Here is a 22291-nt window from a genome sequence, read left to right as displayed (position 1 = left end):
CCGAATTCCCTAGAATCCTTTTTGTGCCTAGTTGCTACCACGAAGGTGGACCAACTGTGTTGGCCTGGGTTGCTGTGAGGGGGAAAAAAGATGCATTATTTCTGGGAATGATCATGGCCGCTGAATTACCTACCTTCCTTCCTTCGTTTCTTCCTTCTTTCCTTCCTTCCTAGACAGGGTCTTGCTCTGTTGCCCAGGCTGGAGGGCAGTGGCACAATCATAGCTCACTGTAGCCTCAAACTCTCAGGCTCAAATTATCCTCCTGCCTTAGCCTTCCAAGTAGCTAGGACTATAGGTGTGCACCACTGTACTGTGCTCAGCTAATTTTTTTATTTTTATATAAATAAAACACAGTCTCACTATATTGCCCAGGCTGGTCTTGAATTCCTGGGCTCAAGTGATCCTCTCACCTCAGCCTCCCAAAGTGCTGGGATTTCAGGCATGAATCACCATGCCTGGCCCTGAATTTTCAAAATAGGTTTTTATAACCCCTGCCCCTTTTATTCTGATTACTATCCAGGAAGCAGCTGAGATGGGATGATTCTTTTCTGGGGGCAGCTGCATTGGATGACCAAACTGCTTTTCTAAGGTGTGTGGACCAGGAGCTGGTGTGGAAAGTACAGGATTTTTGAGGAGGCCATTTCAATGCTCAATAATACCATATAGCAATGAATGGTAGGGAGTGAGAAAGGTTCATTGAATACCTTGACTAACAGCTCATTGTCCAGTAGCTTTTGTGCTATGAAGTGTACCACTGTCAGATTAAAAGTGGTCCAGAAAGCAAACAAAACTCAAATTAATTTCATGGACCATACTGTTGTGATTGGAGCCAGATGATTGGTCTAGAACAGCAATTCCATAACTTGAAAGGTGTCAACATTGGTGAGGCACCACCAATAACTCTGAGAGGGGGGTCAAAGGTTCAATGTAGTCAGTCTGTCAAGAGCATGAGGGAAATCCTTATGTGTGTGACATGTCCCCCTCACCATGAGACAAGTGCGTCAAATTTTGGCAGGGGTCACAAGTTTGGCATGCAGTGGAACCAATGCCAAATCCTAATGCTTTGGCCTTAGGAGCATGGAGTCCTTTCCTTTGTGCTCTGTGTGTAGTGGTGGGTGTGTTGCCGTGTCTGGTACAGGGATGGTCCAGGTGGCAATGGTGACAATCTGGATGGTTCAGGCTCTATCAGCAGCTTGATTCCAATCATTCCCATCAGAGAATGGACCTGTATTGTATCTACGTGAATTACCCAGATGGTTCAATCAGCAACCATAATTTGTTTCCATAGTTTGCAGTCCCAAAACGGGGTGTCTTTAATCTGCTTCTCTGTAGTTTTCCAAGTGGCAAACCAAACAGGTAGGCCATTGGCTAGAGTCTGTAAAAATATAACTGGTTTATCAAGAGGAATATTGGCCACAGCCATGTGAATGGCCTTTAGTTGTGCCCAATGAGCAGAGGGACTACATCCATTTTTGGTGTTTCACATCTCACGCCGAGTTTGACAGTCACAGTAGCCTAGGGCAGAGTACTGGGTTTCAGCTCAGCCAAACTGTCAGAGAGCCAGGCCCAGGCATTTAGGGGAGCCTCCGTGAATTGAGGGTCCTCTTGAGCCAGTGGCTTTGCTTCCGGTGGCAAAGTGTTGAATAAAACTTTTCTCTAAAGGACAGCTATCCCTTTTCATGTAAAGCTGAGATGTTCCTGGGGCCAGGTTAGCTGCATTCTTGAATATACCATTTCCATTGCACAAATGAGCCTTGTTTGTTCCTTTTTACGTTGTTAGTCGTTGAGTCCAAGTTGGCCCACCTCAACGTGGTTATCAGGCTGGAGAGTCACAAGGCCTCCATGGGTCTAGTGTTCGGTTTCAACAAGAGTTCAGTAACACCATGATAGCTGCTTTTCAGAAGCCATTTGCAGCTCCACTGTCAAGATTATATGTTTTAAGTTCTCATTCTGTTTGAACATAAGGGTGAGGGAAATTTTCCAGAGCTGCAAGTCTGACTGCAGGAATTTATCTAGAATTCACTGGGTCAGTTTCTCATTCTCCAGGGGATCACTTCCAACAGCATTATAAATCTAATCCTGGACAGAAAGAGCCTAAGTACTACTCAATGACTCATTTATGATTTCTCTTGGGAGGTTTTCTTAGAACTTGGCTTGTAGCAGCCAGGATCCACTGCAAAAACAAACAATCAAACTCAGACCTTTACTATCATTTCTGAACGGATAAGGTTGGCTTGATAGACTGCAAGAGGGGCTGAGTGGGAAGATGTTCCAGCTGTCGCACTTCATTCTTAACTAGCAATAGTTGCTCTGCCCCCTCAAGGGAATCAGCCGAAGTTTCTGCTCCCTTATAAATTCCCCTCTGTTCATACTCTGTGTAGGTATTTCTGTCTTTACCTGTTGTTTGAAAGGAGGTGAGACTTTTCCCCTCCTCCGGTATCAGGATGAATCTTAGTGCTACTTGTCACAGTGGGGGCTGACCATCAGAGTTGTAGCACGTCTCTCTTGCTCACAGGTGTGTTATCAAAACCAAGCAACTGTCTCCGAATCCACATCCCTATACTTGTGGTGCAACTACCTCCTCCATTTCTTCTCACTAACAGGTGATGAAGTGAAGGACCATTTATTGCCCAGTTGAAACACAGAAGCTGTTAAAAAGACTTTATAAGCAAGGAAAATTGTAGAGAGCTGTCAAAAGTACACAACGTTGGTCAAATGAAATGTCAAGCCCACATTGTGGGTGTAGCTGCTCTATCACAGGGTAAACAGCATGGTTTAAATAAAATGATTAACATACAATGAACAGAGATTCTGAGCCATGCCCTGCTCCAACCAGTGTTTGAAATTACTGTGTGTGTATCAGGTTGACACAATGAGGATCAATCTCACTTAATATTTGACTTCTCTTATGTGAAAATTGAGACACATTCTTTGAACTTTTGTGATGGAGCTATTTCTTTTTTCTTAATCTAAATAATAGATGTTGCCTACTCTGCTCTTAAACACAATGTTCATTTCATCTTTTTTTGCCTCATGTCTAACAGAAGGGAGATGGGATGATAGATAAAGCCGAACTGCGGGAAGCTTGTGAGCAGGCCAACTTGCATTTAGATGAGAAGCTCCTGGACCAGCTATTTGACTACTGTGATGTGGATAATGATGGCCTGATTAACTTTGTAGAATTTGCAAATTTTCTTAACTGGAAAGACAAAATGCTTCTTAAAGAGTATGAAGAAAGGGTCATTATTAAAGGTATTTAATTTTTGTAGATTTGCTGAATTCTTTTTATTTTATCTTATTTTTTAATTTTTTTTTAAAGGGGAGAGTGAAGAGGGAGGTTCAATTTCCTTTTTTTTTTTTTTTTCCTTGAGACAGGGTCTTGCCCTGTCACCCTGAGTAGAGTGCAGTGGCATCAGCCTAGCTCACAACAACCTCAAACTCCTGGGCACAAGTGATCCTCCTGCCTCAGCTTCCCAAGTAGCTGGGACTACAGGCGTGTGCCACCATGGCGGTTAATTTTTCTATTTTTAGTAGAGACAGGGTCTTACTCTCACTCAGGCTGGTCTCGAACTCCTGAGCTCAAGCGATCCTCCCAACTCAGTCTCCCAGAGTGCTAGGATTACAGGCCGTGAGCCACTGCGCACGGCCTGGGTTTGCTGAATTCTTAAATGGACTTTTATATTTTCATCTTTATAGAATCGCTCAACTCTTGTAAACTTTAATGTTATATAAAAAAGAAAAAATGCACATACATATATAGTTATTTATTTGGTTGTTTATGCATAGAATATCTGTGGAAGGATAGGAAAGAATCTGACAACATTACTATTTCCAGAGAGAAGCAACTGGGTGGCTGAGAGCCAGGGTGGCAATGAGACTTACTTCTTTTTTTTTTTTTTGAGACAGAGTCTCACTCTGTTGCCCAGGCTAGAGTGAGTGCCGTGGCGTCAGCCTAGCTCACAGCAACCTCAAACTCCTGAGCTCAAGCGATCCTCCTGTCTCAGCCTCCCGAGTAGCTGGGACTACAGGCATGCACCACCATGCCCGGCTAATTTTTCCTATATATATTTTTAGCTGTCCATATAATTTCTTTCTATTTTTAGTAGAGATGGGGTCTCGCTCTTGCTTAGGCTGGTCTCGAACTCCTGAGCTCAAACGATCCGCCCACCTCGGCCTCCCAGAGTGCTAGGATTACAGGCGTGAGCCACCGCGCCCGGCCGAGACTTACTTCTTAATCTATGTTTTTGTATCTTTTGAGTTTGGAACCATGCATTATCCATTAAAAAAAATTAAAAGCAAAAAATATTTACACAGAAGCTGAAAATATGAAAGACATTTCCTCAGAAAGCTGTTTGAAAACCATTATGTGAGTAATTAGCTCCCTGCCCCAGGAATAGTCAATAGTAAAATAGAATTTGACATAAGAAAATTTGATTTTAAAAATTCTGTACACAAAAGAGGCCCAGCACAGTGGCTAACCTCTGTAATCCCAGCAATTTTGGAGTCCAGGATGGGAGGATCACTTGAGGTCAGGAGTTCGAGACCAGCCTAGGCAACCAAGTGATAGCCCATCTCTATTAAAAATAGAAAAATTAGCCGGCATGGTGGCACACGCCTGTAGTCCCAGCTACCTGGGATGCTGAGGCAGGAAGATCACTTGTACCCAAGAGTTTGAGGTTGTTGTGAGCGAGGCTAATGCCACTGCACTCTACCCAGGGTGACAGGGCAAGACCCTGTCTCAAAAAAAAAAAAAAAAAATTGTACAGAAAGGAAAAACACCATAATCTTAACTTTTGACTCAAATCTTTTTATGTCTACATATTATCTTTCCATATTATTTACCACATATAGATATATACATATGTGTATGTCTATATTTTAAACATTTATAATAACAATGAACATATTTTTATTTGGCTTTTTAAAATTTGGCTTTCAGATTTCTAAGGAGTGAAGAGATATTTTTATGGTTCCTGTGAACTACATTTTCAGTTCTCTCATGCTCATATAGTATGATTTACTAAACCATTTCTTCACCTTTTGAAACTTAGGTTGTTCCAGATATTTTTAAGGTAATACAAGTAATGGTGTAATGATTATCACCTCTCAAAAAGCTTTCTGTTTCTAATTATATCTCATTTCTTAGCAATGTTGATATTGTCCCAGAAGTAACTCTATTTTCATTTTCTTTTCTAAATGATTGTACCAATTTGCAATTTTATCAGCCAATGCTGTGAAGTTTTACTCCAGCCTTGCTACCATTGAGTGTTATTTCAAACATTCTTGTAATTTAGTTGGTATATAATGATACCTCATTTGCTTTACTTTTTTTATCTTGATTATTAAAGGATCAACTTTTTAAAATGATTGTTTACATTTTTTATTTCCTCTTGGAATGTCTCACCTCTAAAAAGCAAAGATACTACTGTTTCCACTTTTATTCCTGGGTCATGCCTTTCTAGAAGGTCAAAACCACATTTTGATTTTTACTGATGATGTGAGCCTTACCCAGCAGGTCTGGGACAGCTTTTCAATTTTGCCCACTAGGAAAGCATTAGAATCTTCTCTACCTAATGAAGCTTTTTATAGAAAACAACTCTACCCCAACCTTCTCAGAAACAAAGACGGATGACAGAGATTTTTCCTTTTTGGCACAACTCATGAAATAGTGGGGGAAAGCAGCAGCCTATTTTAAAACCAGATAGTTCTTCAAATTGTTCCTTGGTTTTGGATCTTGACTTCATCAGCCCTTTTCAATGGAGTTCTTGAGGATTTTTTTATCTTCTAAGATTTTAGGGTAGAAACTGCAAATTAGTGGCCAGTAGGTCTAGAAGGGGCCCTGGAATGTTTTGCCAGTTTCCCAGGAACTTTCTTTCTTTTCTTTTTTTTTTTTTTTTTTCTGTCAGGAACTCTCTTATATCAAATTCTATCCTACTGTTGACTTTTGGAGGAAAGGGGGTAAATATACCCTTTCAGTTTTCTGAGAAACTGTTTTTTAAACTTTGTCCAGACATCTACTTTGGGGCAGGGTGGGATTAGAGGATCTGGGAGTGTGGGCTTGAGCACTTTCAGGGCAGCGACTGGCAGGAGCTGAGAGAGGAAGGGGCTGGGTACGTTAGAGAGGCAGGTCTTTTCTGGTGTGGCACAGTTCCCACCCTTCTCTCAAACTGGTGTGCCGCTTGCCTTTGGAACCCGTGCTTGGGCTTCCCCAGAACCTTTGGAGGGCTTCTGAACAGTGAAACACCACAGCACCCTCTAGTGGTATCTGTGGAGTAACCAGATCTTTGAAAAAGCTATCTCAGGAATTTACTCCTAAATTTCAGAATTGACTCTGCAAAGCAAATCTACAAAAAAGGACAGAGTCTCACAATTTCATTTACTACCTTAGGGTTTTCTTTTAGACACTGACTTTTAGGAGCTCGTTATATAATCAGTTCCTGAGCTCACAGTGGGTTCTCATCGCCTCTCTGGATGTTGCAATACATGCTCCCCCCTCATCCCCCATCAAGTATGTGTGGAATTTTCAACTCCAAACTTCTCCTATCTCTCCATAGGGCAGTGCTAGAATCAATTCTTTAGTTCAAGTTAAATATGAAAAATAAGCTCTAATTTTAAAAAAAAGGAAAGAAAAGAATGGTTTCTATGTTTATATTTGGTCTCTCAAATTTGAAGGCTTTATTCTAAAGTGAGTGGATCCTCGTTTGTACAGTGGTTAGTAAAAAAACCCAAACAAAACAAAACAAATAAAAACAACAACAAAAAAATAAAGTGAGTGGAGTGGCAAAAAGAAACATTAGGCGGTGTTCAGATTTCCTGGTGTATAACATGGGTCTGAACTTGCCGTTCCACGGTTGGGTGTTGGCATCCCTGGAGGGTTTGCACCAGCTCAGTTTCCACTAGCAAGAAGAGACTAAATGGGAGAAATCATCTTGTTGTAGAGCAGCAAGCACCAAGTAGTAATGTCTTCCTGTACTTTCTTTCTTAAAGGTAGAAAACCTGATTGTGCAAACCCTGCTGAGGCTAATGTTGAAGAATCTGAACCAACTCTCCTGATAAAACCTGAAGATATTGTCTTAAAAGAACCAGGGAGCTCAGAAAAGACTGTCCGGACACTTCTGAGACCAAGTGATAAAGTTTCTGATGATTATAAGACAACTTCTTCTGAGATCAGTGCAGTTGTGGGAGCCATTCCCTCTATTTGTGAGTATGTCACATTATATATTGAGTTTTAAAAGGATCAACAAACCTGGAAGTGAAGTGTCCTTGGTCTGTCTTTGCATTGTCCCCTGCCTCTCTCCATTAGACTCTAAGTTTCTCCAAAGCCTTGTACCTTTCATATCATTCTGAATTCTAAGCACCTGGGGTTGGAGGTTACATACACATGTTGGCTGAACTGAACTATTGCTAATCATGATCCAAGTAAAATGATTCTTTTTATATTAATGAGATGGAAACGATTATAGATCAGAACACTGATTTTTTTTTTTTTTTTTTTGAGACAGAGTCTCACTTTGTTGCCCAGGCTAGAGTGAGTGCCGTGGCGTTAGCCTAGCTCACAGCAACCTCAGACTCCTCGGCTTAAGCGATCCTACTGCCTCAGCCTCCCAAGTAGCTGGGACTACAGGCATGCGCCACCATGCCCAGCTAATTTTTCTATATATATTTTTAGTTGTCCGTATAATTTCTTTCTATTTTTAGTAGAGACGGGGTCTCGCTCTTGTTCAGGCTGGTCTCGAACTCCTGACCTTGAGCGATCCACCCGCCTCGGCCTCCCAGAGTGCTAGGATTACAGGTGTGAGCCACCATGACCGGCCTTTTTTTTTTTTTTTTTTTTTTTTTTTTTTTTTTTTTGAGACAGAGTCTCTCTCTGTTGCCCGCGCTAGGGTGCCGTGGCGTCAGCCTAGCTCACAGCAACCTCAAATTCCTGAGCTCAAGCAATCCTACTGCCTCAACCTCCCAAGTAGCTGGGACTACAGACATGTGCCACCATGCCCGGCTAATTTTTTCTATATATTTTTAGTTGTCCAGCTAATTTCTTTCTATTTTTAGTAGAGACGGGGTCTCGCTCTTGCTCAGGCTGGTCTCGAACTCCTGAGCTCAAACGATCCACCCGTCTCGGCCTCCCAGAGTGCTAGGATTACAGGCGTGAGCCACCACGCCCGGCCTGAATGTTATACATTGCAGTAATTCAGACTTCACCAAATATTAGGAGACTTTTAAGCCATGTGATTCTTAGCTCCACACATATCTTCTTTCAAATATTTAAAGAGCTTTTACAAAACATTTCTCTATGTATTCATTCCCCATGTATTAGTTTGCTAGGGTTGCTGTAGTAAAGTATCACCAACTGGGTGTTGTAACAGAATTTTATTGTCTCATAGTTCTGGAGGCTTGGGAGTCTGAGATCAAATTGTCAGCAGGGTTGATTCCTCCTACAGATTGTGAAGGAGAATCTGCCCATGCTTCTCCCCTAGATTCTGATGATTTGCTGACAGTCTTTGGCACTACTTGGCTTCTGCGGTATCACCTTGATCTTGGCCTTTTTAATTAATTAATTTTTTAAAGACAAGATCTCACTCTGTCACCCAGGTTGGAGTGTGTAGCACAATCATAGCTTACTGCAGCCTTGAATTCCTGGGCTCAAGGCATACTCCTGCCTCAGCCTCCTAAGTAGCTAGGACTACAGGCATGCATCACCACACCTGGCTATTTTTTTTTATTTTTATGGAGACGGGGTTACCAAATATTTTACCCTGGCTGGTGTTGAACTCCTGGCCTCAAATGAGCCTCCTGCCTTGGCCTCCCAAAGTGCTGGGATTATAGGCACGAGAGACCATACCCAGATTGATCTCTGCCTTTATCTTCGCATGGCATGCATGTATGCATGCCTGTGTCCAAATTTCTCCTTTTTATAAGACTCTAGCCATGTTAGATTAGGGACCCACCATACTCCAGTATACCCTCAATGTAATTAATTACATCTGAAATGGCCTCATTTTCCAAATAAGGTCACACTCTGAAGCACTGAGGGTTAGGACTTCAACATATGAATTTTGAGAGGATACAATTTAACCCATAACACCCGTATGTCAATATTGAGCATGATGAATATTAGTTATTTAGAAAGACTATTTTATGTTGGTCAAGAGCACTTCCTTGGACTAAGGACATGATCAGGGATTTACATATTTTTCTCAACTGGATTTTATAAACATGCTATACAGTGTAGTGTAATGAAATCTTGCTACCCTTCTTAGCTGTGCAATAGAAATATAATTGAAATCACCTGTGCATTTAAAAATTTTCTAGTACATGAAAACGGTCACATTAAAAAGGAAACAGGTGAAATTAAATTTTATAGTACATATCCAAAATATTCTCATTTAAATAACTAACCAATGTACAAATTATTAAATATTTCACTTTTTTTGTACTAAAATCTTTGAATTTTACATTTAGATTACATTGCAATTCAGACTCTGCACAATACAAGTGCTCAGTAGCTGCATGGGGCAGGTGGTTACTGTATTGTACAGCTTAGTTTTAGAATGTTTGTTTTCCTCCATCATCAACTTACCTAGGTTACCCCATCTATGGTGTTCCAACCATTCGATCTGATATTCCTGCCCCCCGAATTCGTCGCGTCAGTGATAGAACTAACTATGGTGAAGAGGGCAACGCTTATTCATTACTACATCCTACCATCTTTGCCCGGAAAGGAGTGTTTGAAAGAGACTTCTTCAAGACCAGATCAAAAGAAGAGGTACAGCATATTATTTCAAAAAACCTTGTGTAAACATGCAAAGATGGAAATGTTTGCTTATCAATGACTGCTATGACTTTTCAGAACTTGAGCTTTTTTATACTACAGTGTCTACAGAATCCCCAAACAGGATTCTTGATCAATAATGTTTAACTTGGTTGTGACATTCTTATACAATTCCTAAAGTTGAATTTATTCTGTGACAGGAAGAATTTCATTCATGTTATATATTCACTGTGGCCCATGTATTGAAAAATATTCTTCTAAAGCATTCAATACTATTCTTAGTTGAGAAATGGAACAAGGATTAATCCCTTCCTTTCTTGTGTAAGTATCCTTATGGCCTTGGGTCTCCAGAACCAAAGAATAAGCATGAGGAGGATCACTCTGCCACCCTTCTTGCGTACTGCTCTTATATGTCTCAGATTATCTGTGACAAGCATTGATTTAAAGTATTTTGTCCCGTTGCTACACCATATGTGAATGTGTGTGTGTGTGTGTGTGTGTATATATATATATATACACATATATATATTATTTTTTTTTTGACTAAGAAAACATGATCCCCACATCTCAGATGATCCTATTCCTAGGTGGGTTATAGAGTAGGTATAACCAGCTAGGTCAGAATAGCCACTGGGTGCTGAGGGCCAAGGACCAATAACTGTGCTCAGTCAGTCCAGCCTGTCTATATCTGTGCTAAGCAAAGCAGGGTGTAACTCAGGAGCACCTATTTCTTCAGAACCTTCATAGTCAGAGTTAGGAATGGTAGGAAGAGAGCTATGGTGCCCTCTGGCACTTCAGATGAAGGGTTGATGGATTGAAAACTTACTAAATACTAAGTGAATTAATGACAGATTCATTTCAACAATTTATTTCCATTGAGGCAGGAGAGGAAGGAAGGGGAAACTCAGAGGATGATGCCTGCTTACTGGCCTCAAAGGAGAAACCCAGTATGCTTCCCAGAGATCAGAGAAGAGATACTCCCAGACTAGGTTTTCCCTTCCTTCAATCACTCTACAGGGCTTATGAAGTAGGACTGCAGGGTTGCAAAAAGAAACAAAAATCTGCTTGTTTCACGATGCCTAACAATTCTTTTAATTAGAAAGTCATCCTTTTTCTTACAATTCTAGATAAAAAGTAAGAACTCAAAGGCCTGGTTGGAGTAATAATGTTAACACTACTGCTAGAATGATGATCTAGTGGAGGAATGCTTCCAGAAGAGGGGAAAAGGAAGCAGGAAAGAAGGTCTGGGATGCTCAAGACTAAATTAGGCCACTTCCTGAATTTACTCTGCAGGGGCTTTTTAAAAAAAATTTATTTATTTATATTTTTATTTCAGGAATATTATGGGGGTACATGTTTTGGTTACATAATTTGCTTTTGTACAGTTTGAGTCAGAGTTATAGGTGTGCCCTTCACACAGATAGTGTGCCTTGTGCCCGTTAGGTGTGAATTTACCCATATCCTACCAATCCCTCACTCTTGCTTGATTTCCATTGAGTTTTGCTTCCATATGTGCACATGAGTGTTGATCAATTAGTTCCAATTTAGTATTGAGTACATGTGGTGTTTGTTTTTCCAGTCTTGTGATAATTCACTTAAAAGAATGGTCTCTGGTTCCATCCAGGTTGTTACAAAAGATACTAGATTACCTTTTCTTGTGGCTGAGTGGTACTCCATGGTATACATATACCATATTTCATTAATCCACTCATATATTGGAGGGCACTTGGGTTGTTTCCACATTTTTGCAATTGTGAATTGTGAATTGTGCTGCTGTAAACATTCGAATGCAAGTGTCTTTTTGGTAAAATATCTTTTCTTCCTTTGGGTAAATACTTAGTAGTGGGATTGCTGGATCAAATGGTAGGTCTACTTTTCATTCTTGGAGGTATTTCCATACCACTTTCCATAGAGGTTTTACTAGTTTGCAGTCCCACCAACAGCGTGTAAGAGTTCCTTTCTCTCTGCATCCACAACAGCATCTGTTGTTTTGGAACTTTTTGATAAGAGCCATTTTCACTGGAGAAAAGTCATATCTCATTTTGGTTTTGATTTGCATTTCCCTGATAATTGAACATTTTCTCATATGTTTCTTGGCTGTTAGTCTATCTTGAAAAGTTTCTGTTCATGTCTTTTGCCTACTTTTTAATGGGGTTACTTGATTTTTTCTTTTTTTAAAATTTTTAAATTTTTATTTATTTTTTATGATTTTTTCTTGCTGATTTGCTTGAGTACTTTGTAGATTCAGCTTATCAGCCATTTATCGGATGTCTAGTATATGAATATTTTCTTCCATTCTGTAGGTTGTCTATTTGCTCTATTGATTGTGGCCTTGGCTGTGTAGAAGCTTTTTCATTTGATCAGGTCCCATTTGTTTATTTTTGTTGTTGCTATGATTGCTTTTGGGGTCTTCATCATAAATTCTTTGCCTAGGCCAATATTTAGAAGAGTTTTTCCAATATTTTCTTTTAGAATTCTTATAGTTTCATGCCTTAGGTTTAGATCTGTTATCCATTGTGAATTAATGTTTGTGAGTAGTGAGAGATATGGATCCTATTTCAATCTTCTACATGTGGCTATCCAATTTTCCCAGCACCATTTATTGAATAGGGATTCTTTTCTCCAGTGTATGTTTTTGCCTGCTTTGTCAAAAATCAGATGGTAATATGAGGATGGTTTCATATCTGGGTTCTCTGTTCCGACCCACAGGTCTATGCCTCTGGTTTTGTGCCAGTACGATACTGTTTTGGTTACTATAGCCTTGTAGTATAGCTTGAAATCTGGTAAAGTGATGCCTCTAGATTTGTTCTTATTGTGTAAGGTTGCACTGGCTGTTCTGCAGGGGCTTTCTTTCCCCACTACTGAGGTATTGAGGTCTTTTTACCTTATAGCTGCAGTTGCTAGCAACTCTGCTCTTCTGAGTTTCAGAATTTGATTTGTATTTGAACAGTATTTGATTATACTGCTAATTTCCCACAAGGACACATCATTTCTAGGGTATCTTTTAATTTTTGCTGAGATTCTGTTTAATAAATGCATTCTGCAACTATTCTATTTCTTTGACTTTCCTATTCACTGTCTAACCTTTCATGTCCCTCTTTTTTCCCCCTGTATGCTTGATAGAGAAGGGCACTGCTTTTAAATTCAGTTTCTTCCTTCTTTTAAATTTAGTTTCTTTTTAAAATTTTATTTTCACGTCTTTTATTCCCTCTACTCATTCTATCTTTTCTTCACACTACTAGTGCTTACTTTCTTTTCTTATATTTTTTCCTGAGACATAAGAAGCATGTTTTTTCCTCTCCCTTCATCTGTTTTAATAATTATCACTACAGAGAGATTATTAGTAGTCAAAGTTTCTTGGTTTTCAATGTGCTCAGCTTTAGTGTACTCCCTCAATGGGTATGATTATTTCTCCAGCATTTGCACATCCATGACCATAGTTAAAGTTTACAGCAGTCCCGTTAGATGCATTTTATAAATGTTCCTATTTTAAAGAAGAGAAAATTAATATTCAAGTGGCTTATATGGCACACACAAGATCATAATGATTATAAATGACCAAGATGGAACTCAGATCTAACAAGTCTTCTATCTTTAATTTTTTACTGTTTTTACTTGAATCCTGCTGCTGGTTTTAAAAAAGGATCAGATAGAATTGAAAGCAAGTTTATATATTGGCTAGTATAGTTAAATACCCTCATACGAGGGTATTCAGGATTCCTGAGCTGAAAGTACTAAAATTTTAATATTTTCCCATTATATTAATACATACACAAGCACACACATACACACATATTTTTGGGGGTAAATATACATAGTCTTAGATGTTACAAAATATTTTTAAATACAAATTCTAAAACATATAAATCTTGGTCTGACTTAAAATGCTTTTTTCTAGATTGCAGAGATATTACGTAATATTGGTGTCAAGCTTTCTGATGAAGAGTTTGAAAATGTATGGAATCTTGCATCAAAGAAACATCACAGAGGAGAAGTTTGTGTTGAGAACATCAGAAATGTTCTAGATGAGCTACAGCATGCAGACCGGATCAAGTGTAAAACACCTATGTGATATTTTTGGAGTTCATTCATTTAAGCAAAAGAATTATTAAATCTGTGTTTATCTAAAATGTTCAATCCATTCTGGTTTTGGATATTATGTTAGAATTCAGCAGTCACAGTGGTAGGACTCAGATGTCTGTTTGTATTGCTAATAAATTAGATTTTGGATTTTAAAATTTATTTTATTGTTTTCTGTAAAGCGCTCAAAGTCTTGAGACGTGTTTGAAGAGTCAGCCTTCAGCCTCACCAAAGGCATAGTACAGAATGTTGATAGGACTAAGAAGAATTCCATGCATTTTAGTTGGTTGTCTGAAATTCTTTTTTTATTTTATTTTTGAGATGTTGCCCAGGCTGGTCTCAAAAAAGATCGCCTCTCCCGAGATCTTCTCCCCTCAGCTTCCCAAAGAGCTGGGATTACAGATATGAGTCAAAGTGCCCAGCCATGAAATTCAATGTCTGGTTTGTGATGCCAAGTTCATAAAATTTTGCCTTCAACATTTTATTTACTTTCTTTGTTGGTTAAGCCAATTTGAACTGCAATTTCTATCACAGGTGATCAAAAATGTAGCAATACCCAAATATTAAAAGGATTCATATTTAGGCAGTGGACTGAAAGCTGGATCAGAAAAAGTGGATCCTGATTTATTTCTTCCTTTTTCATTAAAATTTTACTTATCTTTTTTTTCTGTATCTCAAGTCATCATGCAAAAAAATTACTTAGCTTTTAAAAATTAATTATATAGTCCAGGTGAGGTGGCCTCCGCTTATAATCCCAGCACTTGGGAGGCAGAGGCAGGAGAATCATTTGAGCCCAGGAGTGTGAGACCAGTCTGGGCAACATAGTAAGACCCTGTCCCTAAAAAGTAAATAAGTAAATAAGAAAAATTAGCTGAACGTGGTGGCACGTGCCTGTAGTCCCAGCTACTTGGGAGGCTGAGGCAGGGGGATTGCTTGAGCCCAGGAGTTCGAGGCTGCCGTGAACTATGATTGTGTGTGTAACTGCACTCCAGCCTGGGTGACAGAACAAGACTCTATCTCTAAAAAAGAAAAAAAATAATTATATAAAAGAACAAATGAGGAATACAGCTAGTGGAGCTCTTTCCATGTATTAAAACAACAACAATAACATAAGGATTGGGAAATAAGCACTTCTTTTCAAATGTTCTCCAAATTGATGTTCTCTTAATGCTCCTGGCTTAAGTAATTAGCCTGTGGTCAAGCAGGCATATGGCCACTGTCCTTGAGGGAGGAGATGAGCCATCTTTCAGGATGGTCCTGACCCATTTTTTAAAATCTACTCCCCCAGTAGCAACTTAGGCTCTTTTGTGCATCCTCCTTATATTACTTGGTGGGCTGTTTAGATTTTTGTCTCTGATAGGGTATAAAATGGGTCAGGATTATACATTTTTAACTTCAAGGTAACTCTATTTACAAATTGGAAAGTTAACTTTTTATTCTCTTATTCCAGCTTATACTCAATCATGTTGTCCAACATAGTGTACATGGAATTCTATTAATACAATGAGAATAAATGATAGCATTAATATACTCCAGTAATAAAATTCCAAATATACATGTAAATATATACATCTAAATTTGAATAAACTTTCTAGTATCAAATTCACAGGGAGAAATTAATGTCCAAATGTTAAATGTCTTTGCCAGTTAAAATCTGAAGATAAAATTCAAAGGAATTCAAGACTGAAATCAAATTCTAATGCTTAGTGAGTTAAAATATCCAAAGAAATCCTCTCTTCCTTTTGTGTTTCTGCATGGTTTCCATCAAGCAGTTCTGAGGTGTGATTTCTTTAGCCCCTGTATCCTGGACTACCTCTCATCAGAAAGACCACTGTTCCTTCTTGGCTCTCAAAGTCATATTCCCTTAACTCTAGGCCTCTGATGAACCTCAATTTTAGAAGGTCAAAGATGTAACAAGACACACAAGATTTCATAACACCCACCAAATTTAGGAAATAAGCCAATCCTCAGCTCTGAGAACAGTTATTCCAGTGGAAATTGTTTCTGAAACCCAGTATGTATATGTCACCAAAGCCATGGAAGAGACCTCATGGTATCTGAGTGAAGGAAGGAGGTGGAGAAAATCTTGATTTGAGCCTCACCAGCCTGCTCGTCGGTATGTGTGAGTTAGCTAGAATTCATGACCTCGGTATGTGTGAGTTAGCTAGAATTCATGACCTATAGACTTTAATTTGGGAGAAATGAGATTATTATTGGCACTATGCATTTACTATATCTGGACTAAAAATCTAGACTTTATGTATACTGTCTCCTCTTTTTTTTTATTTTTTATTTTGAGACAGAGTCTCGCTCTGTTGCCTGGGCTAGAGTGCAGTGGTGTCATCATAGCTCACAGCAACCCCAAACTCCTGGGCTCATGATCCTCCTGCCTCAGCCTCCTGATTAGCTAGCTGGGACTAGAGGCACACGCCACTACTATGCCCAGCTAATTGTTTTATTTTTTGTAGAGATGGGGTCTCGCTCTTGCTCAAGCTGGTCTTGAATTCCTGACCACAAGTGATCCTCCTGCCTCGGCCCCCCAGAGTGCTAGGATTACAGGTGTGAGCCACCACGCCTGGCCTGTCTCCTCTTTTTGGAGAGTGGTATTTGAGATGTTATTTCCTTCTTGAAATGTTTAGAAATTTGTGACAGCAGCCCAGTCACTTTTTATTTTTAAGTGTCTATTTTTCTTATCCAGCGTCTTCAACATCTCTTAACTTCCATTTCCCTTTGAGTTGCTAGGGATTGAAATGAGTGCAGGTGCCACCTAGCAGCCTGTTGTCAATGTTCCTTCCCTTCTACCCTTCAATCATGTGCCCAGGGGCTGTTTCCATTGCTTCTTGCTTTGGAATTGCTTAGGATTTAGAAACCTACCTCCTGTGAAGTTTCCTTTCTCCTGTGAATTAAACCAGCTAGAATTAAAATGAGACACCAGATGGAGACGATCCTTGAGCCACATGAATCCAAGTTAAGCTGATTGATGTTTTGCTCCGTGCCCTGAATACAAGATAGCTTTGGGGCAATGGACCTAATGGGTGCCTATCTGGGCAAACCCTGTTTAAAAGTTTGAACCTCACTACTCTGTAGCATAAGGGTATTTGAATTGACTTACCATTTGAAAGTTTCACTTCCTAATGTCTAGAAGTTTATGTACATGGAAAGACTGTCTTGTCTAGAATCAGATTTTTGCACCAGCTGCTTCTTACGTGGTCTTGGCTACATGCTATTAGCTGAGGTCACTGCCACCCACAGAGTACACCTACTGTTCTAACTGAAATTTACAGTTAAGTTGTAGCAGGCAGCACCTGGAGGCCTCCTCTGCCTCTTATAGGCCTGCTGGCTGGTGTTGCTGAGAACTTCACCAAGGCCCTCTTGGGATTTTATAAAGGTTGTATTTCCTAATGTCTGAGCAATTGGAAACTTTTCAGTTTATCTTTAGTTAAGGCCAGCATCTCTGCTGTTTACTTGGTGTCATTTGCATACACAGTCCTGTCACTGAAGAAATAGCCTTTAACTTGTGAACCCAGCTAGTGTGAGCTGCAGTCATTCTTGACCAGGGCGCAGCAAAAACCCAGTGGTCTCACTGTGAAACCAGCTGCATCGTACCACACAGACTACTGAAATAAAACAGGTGTGTGGCTGAGCGTGGTGCTCAGGTTGCTGTAAGGTAAGTGATACCAGGAATTGTCTTTTCATGTAGAATATCAACACCGGGTGCTTTACATTTCTTACCTTTGGCTGTATTAATAAAGTATGAAGAACTGTACTGTAATTTTTTTTTTTCTGAGACAGAGTCTCACTCTGTTGCCCAGGCTAGAGTGCCATGGCGTCAGCCTAGCTCACAGCAACCTCAATTCCTGGGCTCAAGCAATCTTTCTGCCTCAGCCTCCCTACTAGCTGGGACTACAGGCATGCACCACCATGCCCGGCTAATTTTTTCTGTATGTTTTTAGTTGTCTGGTAAATTCCTTTCTATTTTTTAGTAGAGACGGGGGTCTCGCTCTTGCTCAGGCTGGTCTTGAACTCCTGGCCTCTAGCGATCCGCCCACCTCGGCCTCCCAGAGTGCTAGGATTACAGGCGTGAGCCACTGCACCTGGCCTGTACTGTAATTTTAATCAAGTTTCATGCTTCAGTGATACCTAAATTATCATGCAGTTTTTTCTATTTGCTACAACAATATCTCTTTCCCAAATTGTGTTGCATCAGATATGTAGCGCTGGTTTCTAAATTTCCATTTGCAAGAATCATAGTTCCTTGTGTGACACAGTCGTCCAGCCCTTGTACTTTCCTTAGTCTAATTGCAAAGTGTTGTAATGCTCAGTAATTTTGGTTCACCAATCAGACCCCTCCTGAGGAGCAAACTGGGAACACTAGATATGAATAATAAATCTGTAATTCACTGGATTTATGACCTTGGAAAGACATCTAACTTTACAAAGCTGTGGCCTTTTTATTTACAAACTGGAGATGACAATGGCTGTCTTATCAACTTGTAAGTTTATTTGGATGGTTATGGATATAATGGATATGTAAGCACCTAGCACAGTTTTAGCTCAGTAAATATTACTCAAAGGGCCTAGTTCAAGTCTTAGCTCACTTCATCCACTTGTTAAGTACATGCCACTGTGTTCTTCATCTATTATTACCATCATTATGTTGAACACCTTTTTTTTTTTTTTTGAGACAGAGTTTCACTCTGTTGCCCAGGCTAGAGTGCCGCAGTGTCAGCCTAGCTCACAGCAACCTCAAACTCCTGGGCTCAAGCGATCCTCCTGCCTCAGCCTCCCGAGTAGCTGGGACTACAGGCATGTGCCACCATGCCCGGCTAATTTTTTTCTATATATACTTTTAGCTGTCCAGATCATTTCTTTCTATTTTTTTAGTAGAGACGGGGTCTTACTCTTGCTCAGGCTGGTCCCGAACTCCTTGCCTCAAGCGATCCTCCTGCCTCGGCCTCCCAGAGTGCTAGGGTTACAGGCGTGAGCCACCGCACCCGGCCTGAAAGCCTTTTGTTTTTCCTTCATCCACATGAATTTTAGTTTCCTTAGCTGGGTGTCCCTTGTTGACTTTGGTAGATGTGACAGTTCCCATTGGCTTACTGCTATCATGGCATTTCTATCACTTGCTCTAGGCTTTATAAACAACTCCACGTTCTATTTTTTCTTTTTTCTTTCTTGAGACAGAGTCTCACTCTGTTGCCCGGGCTAGAGTGAGTGCCGTGGCGTCAGCCTAGCTCACAGCAACCTCAAACTCCTGGGCTTAAGCGATCCTACTGCCTCAGCCTCCTGAGTAGCTGGGACTACAGGCATGCGCCACCATGCCCGGCTAATTTTTTTGTATATATGTATTTTAGTTGTCCATATAATTTCTTTCTATTTTTAGTAGAGACGGGGGTCTCACTCTTGCTCAGGCTGGTCTCGAACTCCTGACCTTGAGCGATCCACCCGCCTCAGCCTCCCAGAGTGCTAGGATTACAGGCGTGAGCCACGCACGGCGCCTGGCCTATTTTTTCTTTTTAAACATGCACACAATCTGCTGGGATTTTTATTGTGATTGCATTGAATCTAAAGATCAATTTGGGGGAGTTGACAAATTTTACAATGTTTTGACCTCCAAACAATAAATATGGCACATCTACACATTTATTTAGCTTTTCTGTATCTTAGCAATGCTTTTTAGTTTTCATGTTGAGATATTGTACATCTTGCATTAGATTTATTCTTAGGTATTTATTGTTTTTATATATTGTGATAAATAGTATCTATTTAAATAGGGTTACTGAGGTATCATCTACACAGAGTAAAATGCACTCTTTTTAGCATGCAATTCTACGAGTATAGACAAATGCATGTAGATTGTGTAACCACCATCACAAACAAAATATAGAACCGTTCCACCCCTCCTCAAAATTTTCTTGTGCTCTTTTGTAGTAAACATCTCTCCTTGCCCATTCCAGCCCCTCATAACCACTGATCTGTTTTCTGTCCCTATAGTTTTGTCTTTTAAAAATATCATATAAATTGAATCATGGAATGTGTAGCCTTTGAGACTGGCTTCTTTCACTTAGTATAATGCTTTTGAAATCTATCCATCCTATTGCATAGGTTAGTAGTACATTCTTTTTATTGATGAGTGGTATTCCACTGTATAGATATACTACAATTTGTTTATCCATTTACCAACTAAAGACATTTGGGTTGTTTCCAGTTTTGCAAAATTCTGAATAAAGCTGATATAAACTCTCATGTATAGGTTTTGTGTGAACACAAGTTTTCCTTTCTCTTGAGAAAATACTTATGGGTAGGATTACTGGGCTATATGGTAAGTGTGTGTTAACTTTATGAGAACCTGAAAGACTGTTTTCCAAAATGATATAGTCACTTTGCATTTTCACCAGCAATTCCTGAATATTCCAGTGTATCCTTGCCAGCATGTGGTATTTTTTTTTTTTTGGCAATGTTTATCTGCTTAATCATGTCAAGGTTGCTATCTCTGAAATTTTATTGGCCTTTCTAGCATGTGATATTGTCACATATTGTCAATTAAAAAATGTTTTTAGCTATTCTAATAGCTATGCAATAATAGCACATTGCGGTTTTAATTTGCATTTCATTTTTTTTTTTTTTTTTAGCGAAAATATCAACATTTTCGTTTTTTTCTTTTTGTCAAACAGATCCTTTAGATCGCCCAAAGGCTGGCCCCTCCACAGGGGCCTACACCTCTTTACGTTGGTATGATGGACCCAGGGTTTCACTTCTGACAATTTTAACGAGGTGTGAGTTGTTAGAGGCACTTCACAGGGTCCCCTCCACTTCTCTGCTTCTCCAAAGAGAACCAAATTCTCAATTGAGAATCAGCATCTCCCAATCCAAAAAGGGACGAACTGAGAACCAAATTCTCTCAGACAAAAGAACCAACATTTCTCAGTCCCACCTGGTTCCCTGGGATCTGCAAATGAGCTCAATACAAACCATGTTCCCTAGTTCCACTCAACCTCGAAACAAATTCAACAGGGAGGTGTGAAAACCCCCCATATGGGTGGAAACAGGGTGTCAGTGTCCCGGGGAACTTTACTTACAAATGGCCATGGCTGTCGTGACACTTCCCAATCTGTTTGCTTGTCCTCAACTCAGTTCCGGTTGCAGGGAGCTGTGTCTACTTCAGGGAGACAGAGAAGGGTGTTCCCTGGAGCTAAAACAGGCTCCAGCAGGTGCTGGGCCATCCTTTGCTCTCTCGCCCTGAAAATAAGTTGCTCCTACCCATGAGGACCCACAGGTTTGACCTGGGGCTGCTCCCTGCGTCTTCCAGCAGTTGTGCAGAACCATTCCACTGGGGCGCCAATGGGGCCCATCCAAGGATGCCAAATTCTGTTACCAAAAGTTCAGCACTTGTCCCCAAGGCCACATCAGAAAAACAAGGACAAGTGGTTTGAGGAGAAAAAAAGAAGAGTTTACTAATTTGCTAGCCAATAAGGAGGTTGACTGATGCCCATTCCAAAGTACCAACATTGCATTTCTGTAATGACAAATGATGTGGAGCATCTGTTCATGGGCTTATTGGCCATGCATATGTCTTCCTTGGCGAAGTTTCTGTTCCATTATTTTGCCTCTTTTTTTATTGGCTTGTTTGTTTTCCTATTATTGAATTTTGAGAATTCTAATTTATATATTCTGGATATATGTTCTTTATTAGATATGTGTTTTACAGATATTTTCTCCTATCTTCAGCTTGTCTTTTTATTTTCTTAATAGTGTCTTTCAAAGAACAGAAATTTTAAATTTTGATGAAGCCCAATTTATCAATATTTTCACTTATGGATTATGCTTTTGGTGTCTTCTCTATGAAAGATTACCTAATTATTAATTTTTAATTAAAAAAATTTGTTTTAGAGATCAATCTCACTATGTTGCCCAGGCTGGTCTCAAACTCCTGGCCTCAAGTGATCTTCCCGCTTTGCCCTCCCAAAGTTCTGGTATTACAGGTGTGAGCTACCATGCCTAGCACAATTAGCCCAATTAAAAATCTCACAGATTTTCTATGGATGTTGAATTGTTTCAGCATTATTTTTTTGAAAAAACTATTCTTACATTGAATTAATTGTCTTTGCATGTAGACCATAAATCAATTGACTATACTTGTGCGGTTCTATTTGTAGACTTTATATTCTGTTCTATTGATTTATATGTTTATTCTTTTACCAATACCATGCTGTCTTCTCCCTTATCCAAGATTTATGTAAAAGAGAGAGAGAGAGAGAGAGGGAGAGACAGAGAGAAAATACCACACTGTCTTGATTACTGTAGCTTTACTATAATTTTAGAATAAGTCTTGGAATTAGTTAATACAAATCCTCTAACTTTGTTCTTTATTTAGAATTCTTTTGTTTGTTCTAGTTACTTTGACTTTCTTTTTTCGATTTTAGAACAAGCTTATTTATTTCC

At 39.6% G+C, this 22291-nt stretch overlaps 1 protein-coding gene across 1 annotated transcript in view; it reads left to right on the top strand.

Moving 5' to 3' along the window:
- The window catches only part of EFHB (EF-hand domain family member B), a 50061-nt gene extending 36220 nt beyond the window's left edge, over positions 1–13841 (top strand). Inside the window, exons 10-13 of the mRNA XM_069473286.1 lie at positions 3045–3252; positions 6988–7200; positions 9582–9763; positions 13668–13841. Of these exons, the coding sequence (XP_069329387.1) occupies positions 3045–3252; positions 6988–7200; positions 9582–9763; positions 13668–13841 (777 nt within the window). The remainder of the gene's footprint in view (positions 1–3044; positions 3253–6987; positions 7201–9581; positions 9764–13667) is intronic.
- Positions 13842–22291: the final 8450 nt, after the last annotated feature.

This window comes from Eulemur rufifrons, chromosome 7, assembly GCF_041146395.1.
Source record: "Eulemur rufifrons isolate Redbay chromosome 7, OSU_ERuf_1, whole genome shotgun sequence".
In the NCBI taxonomy this organism is placed as follows: Eukaryota; Metazoa; Chordata; class Mammalia; order Primates; family Lemuridae; genus Eulemur; species Eulemur rufifrons.
The sequence above is the reverse complement of the archived record's forward strand: the minus strand, read 5'-3'. Positions and strand labels throughout refer to the sequence as shown.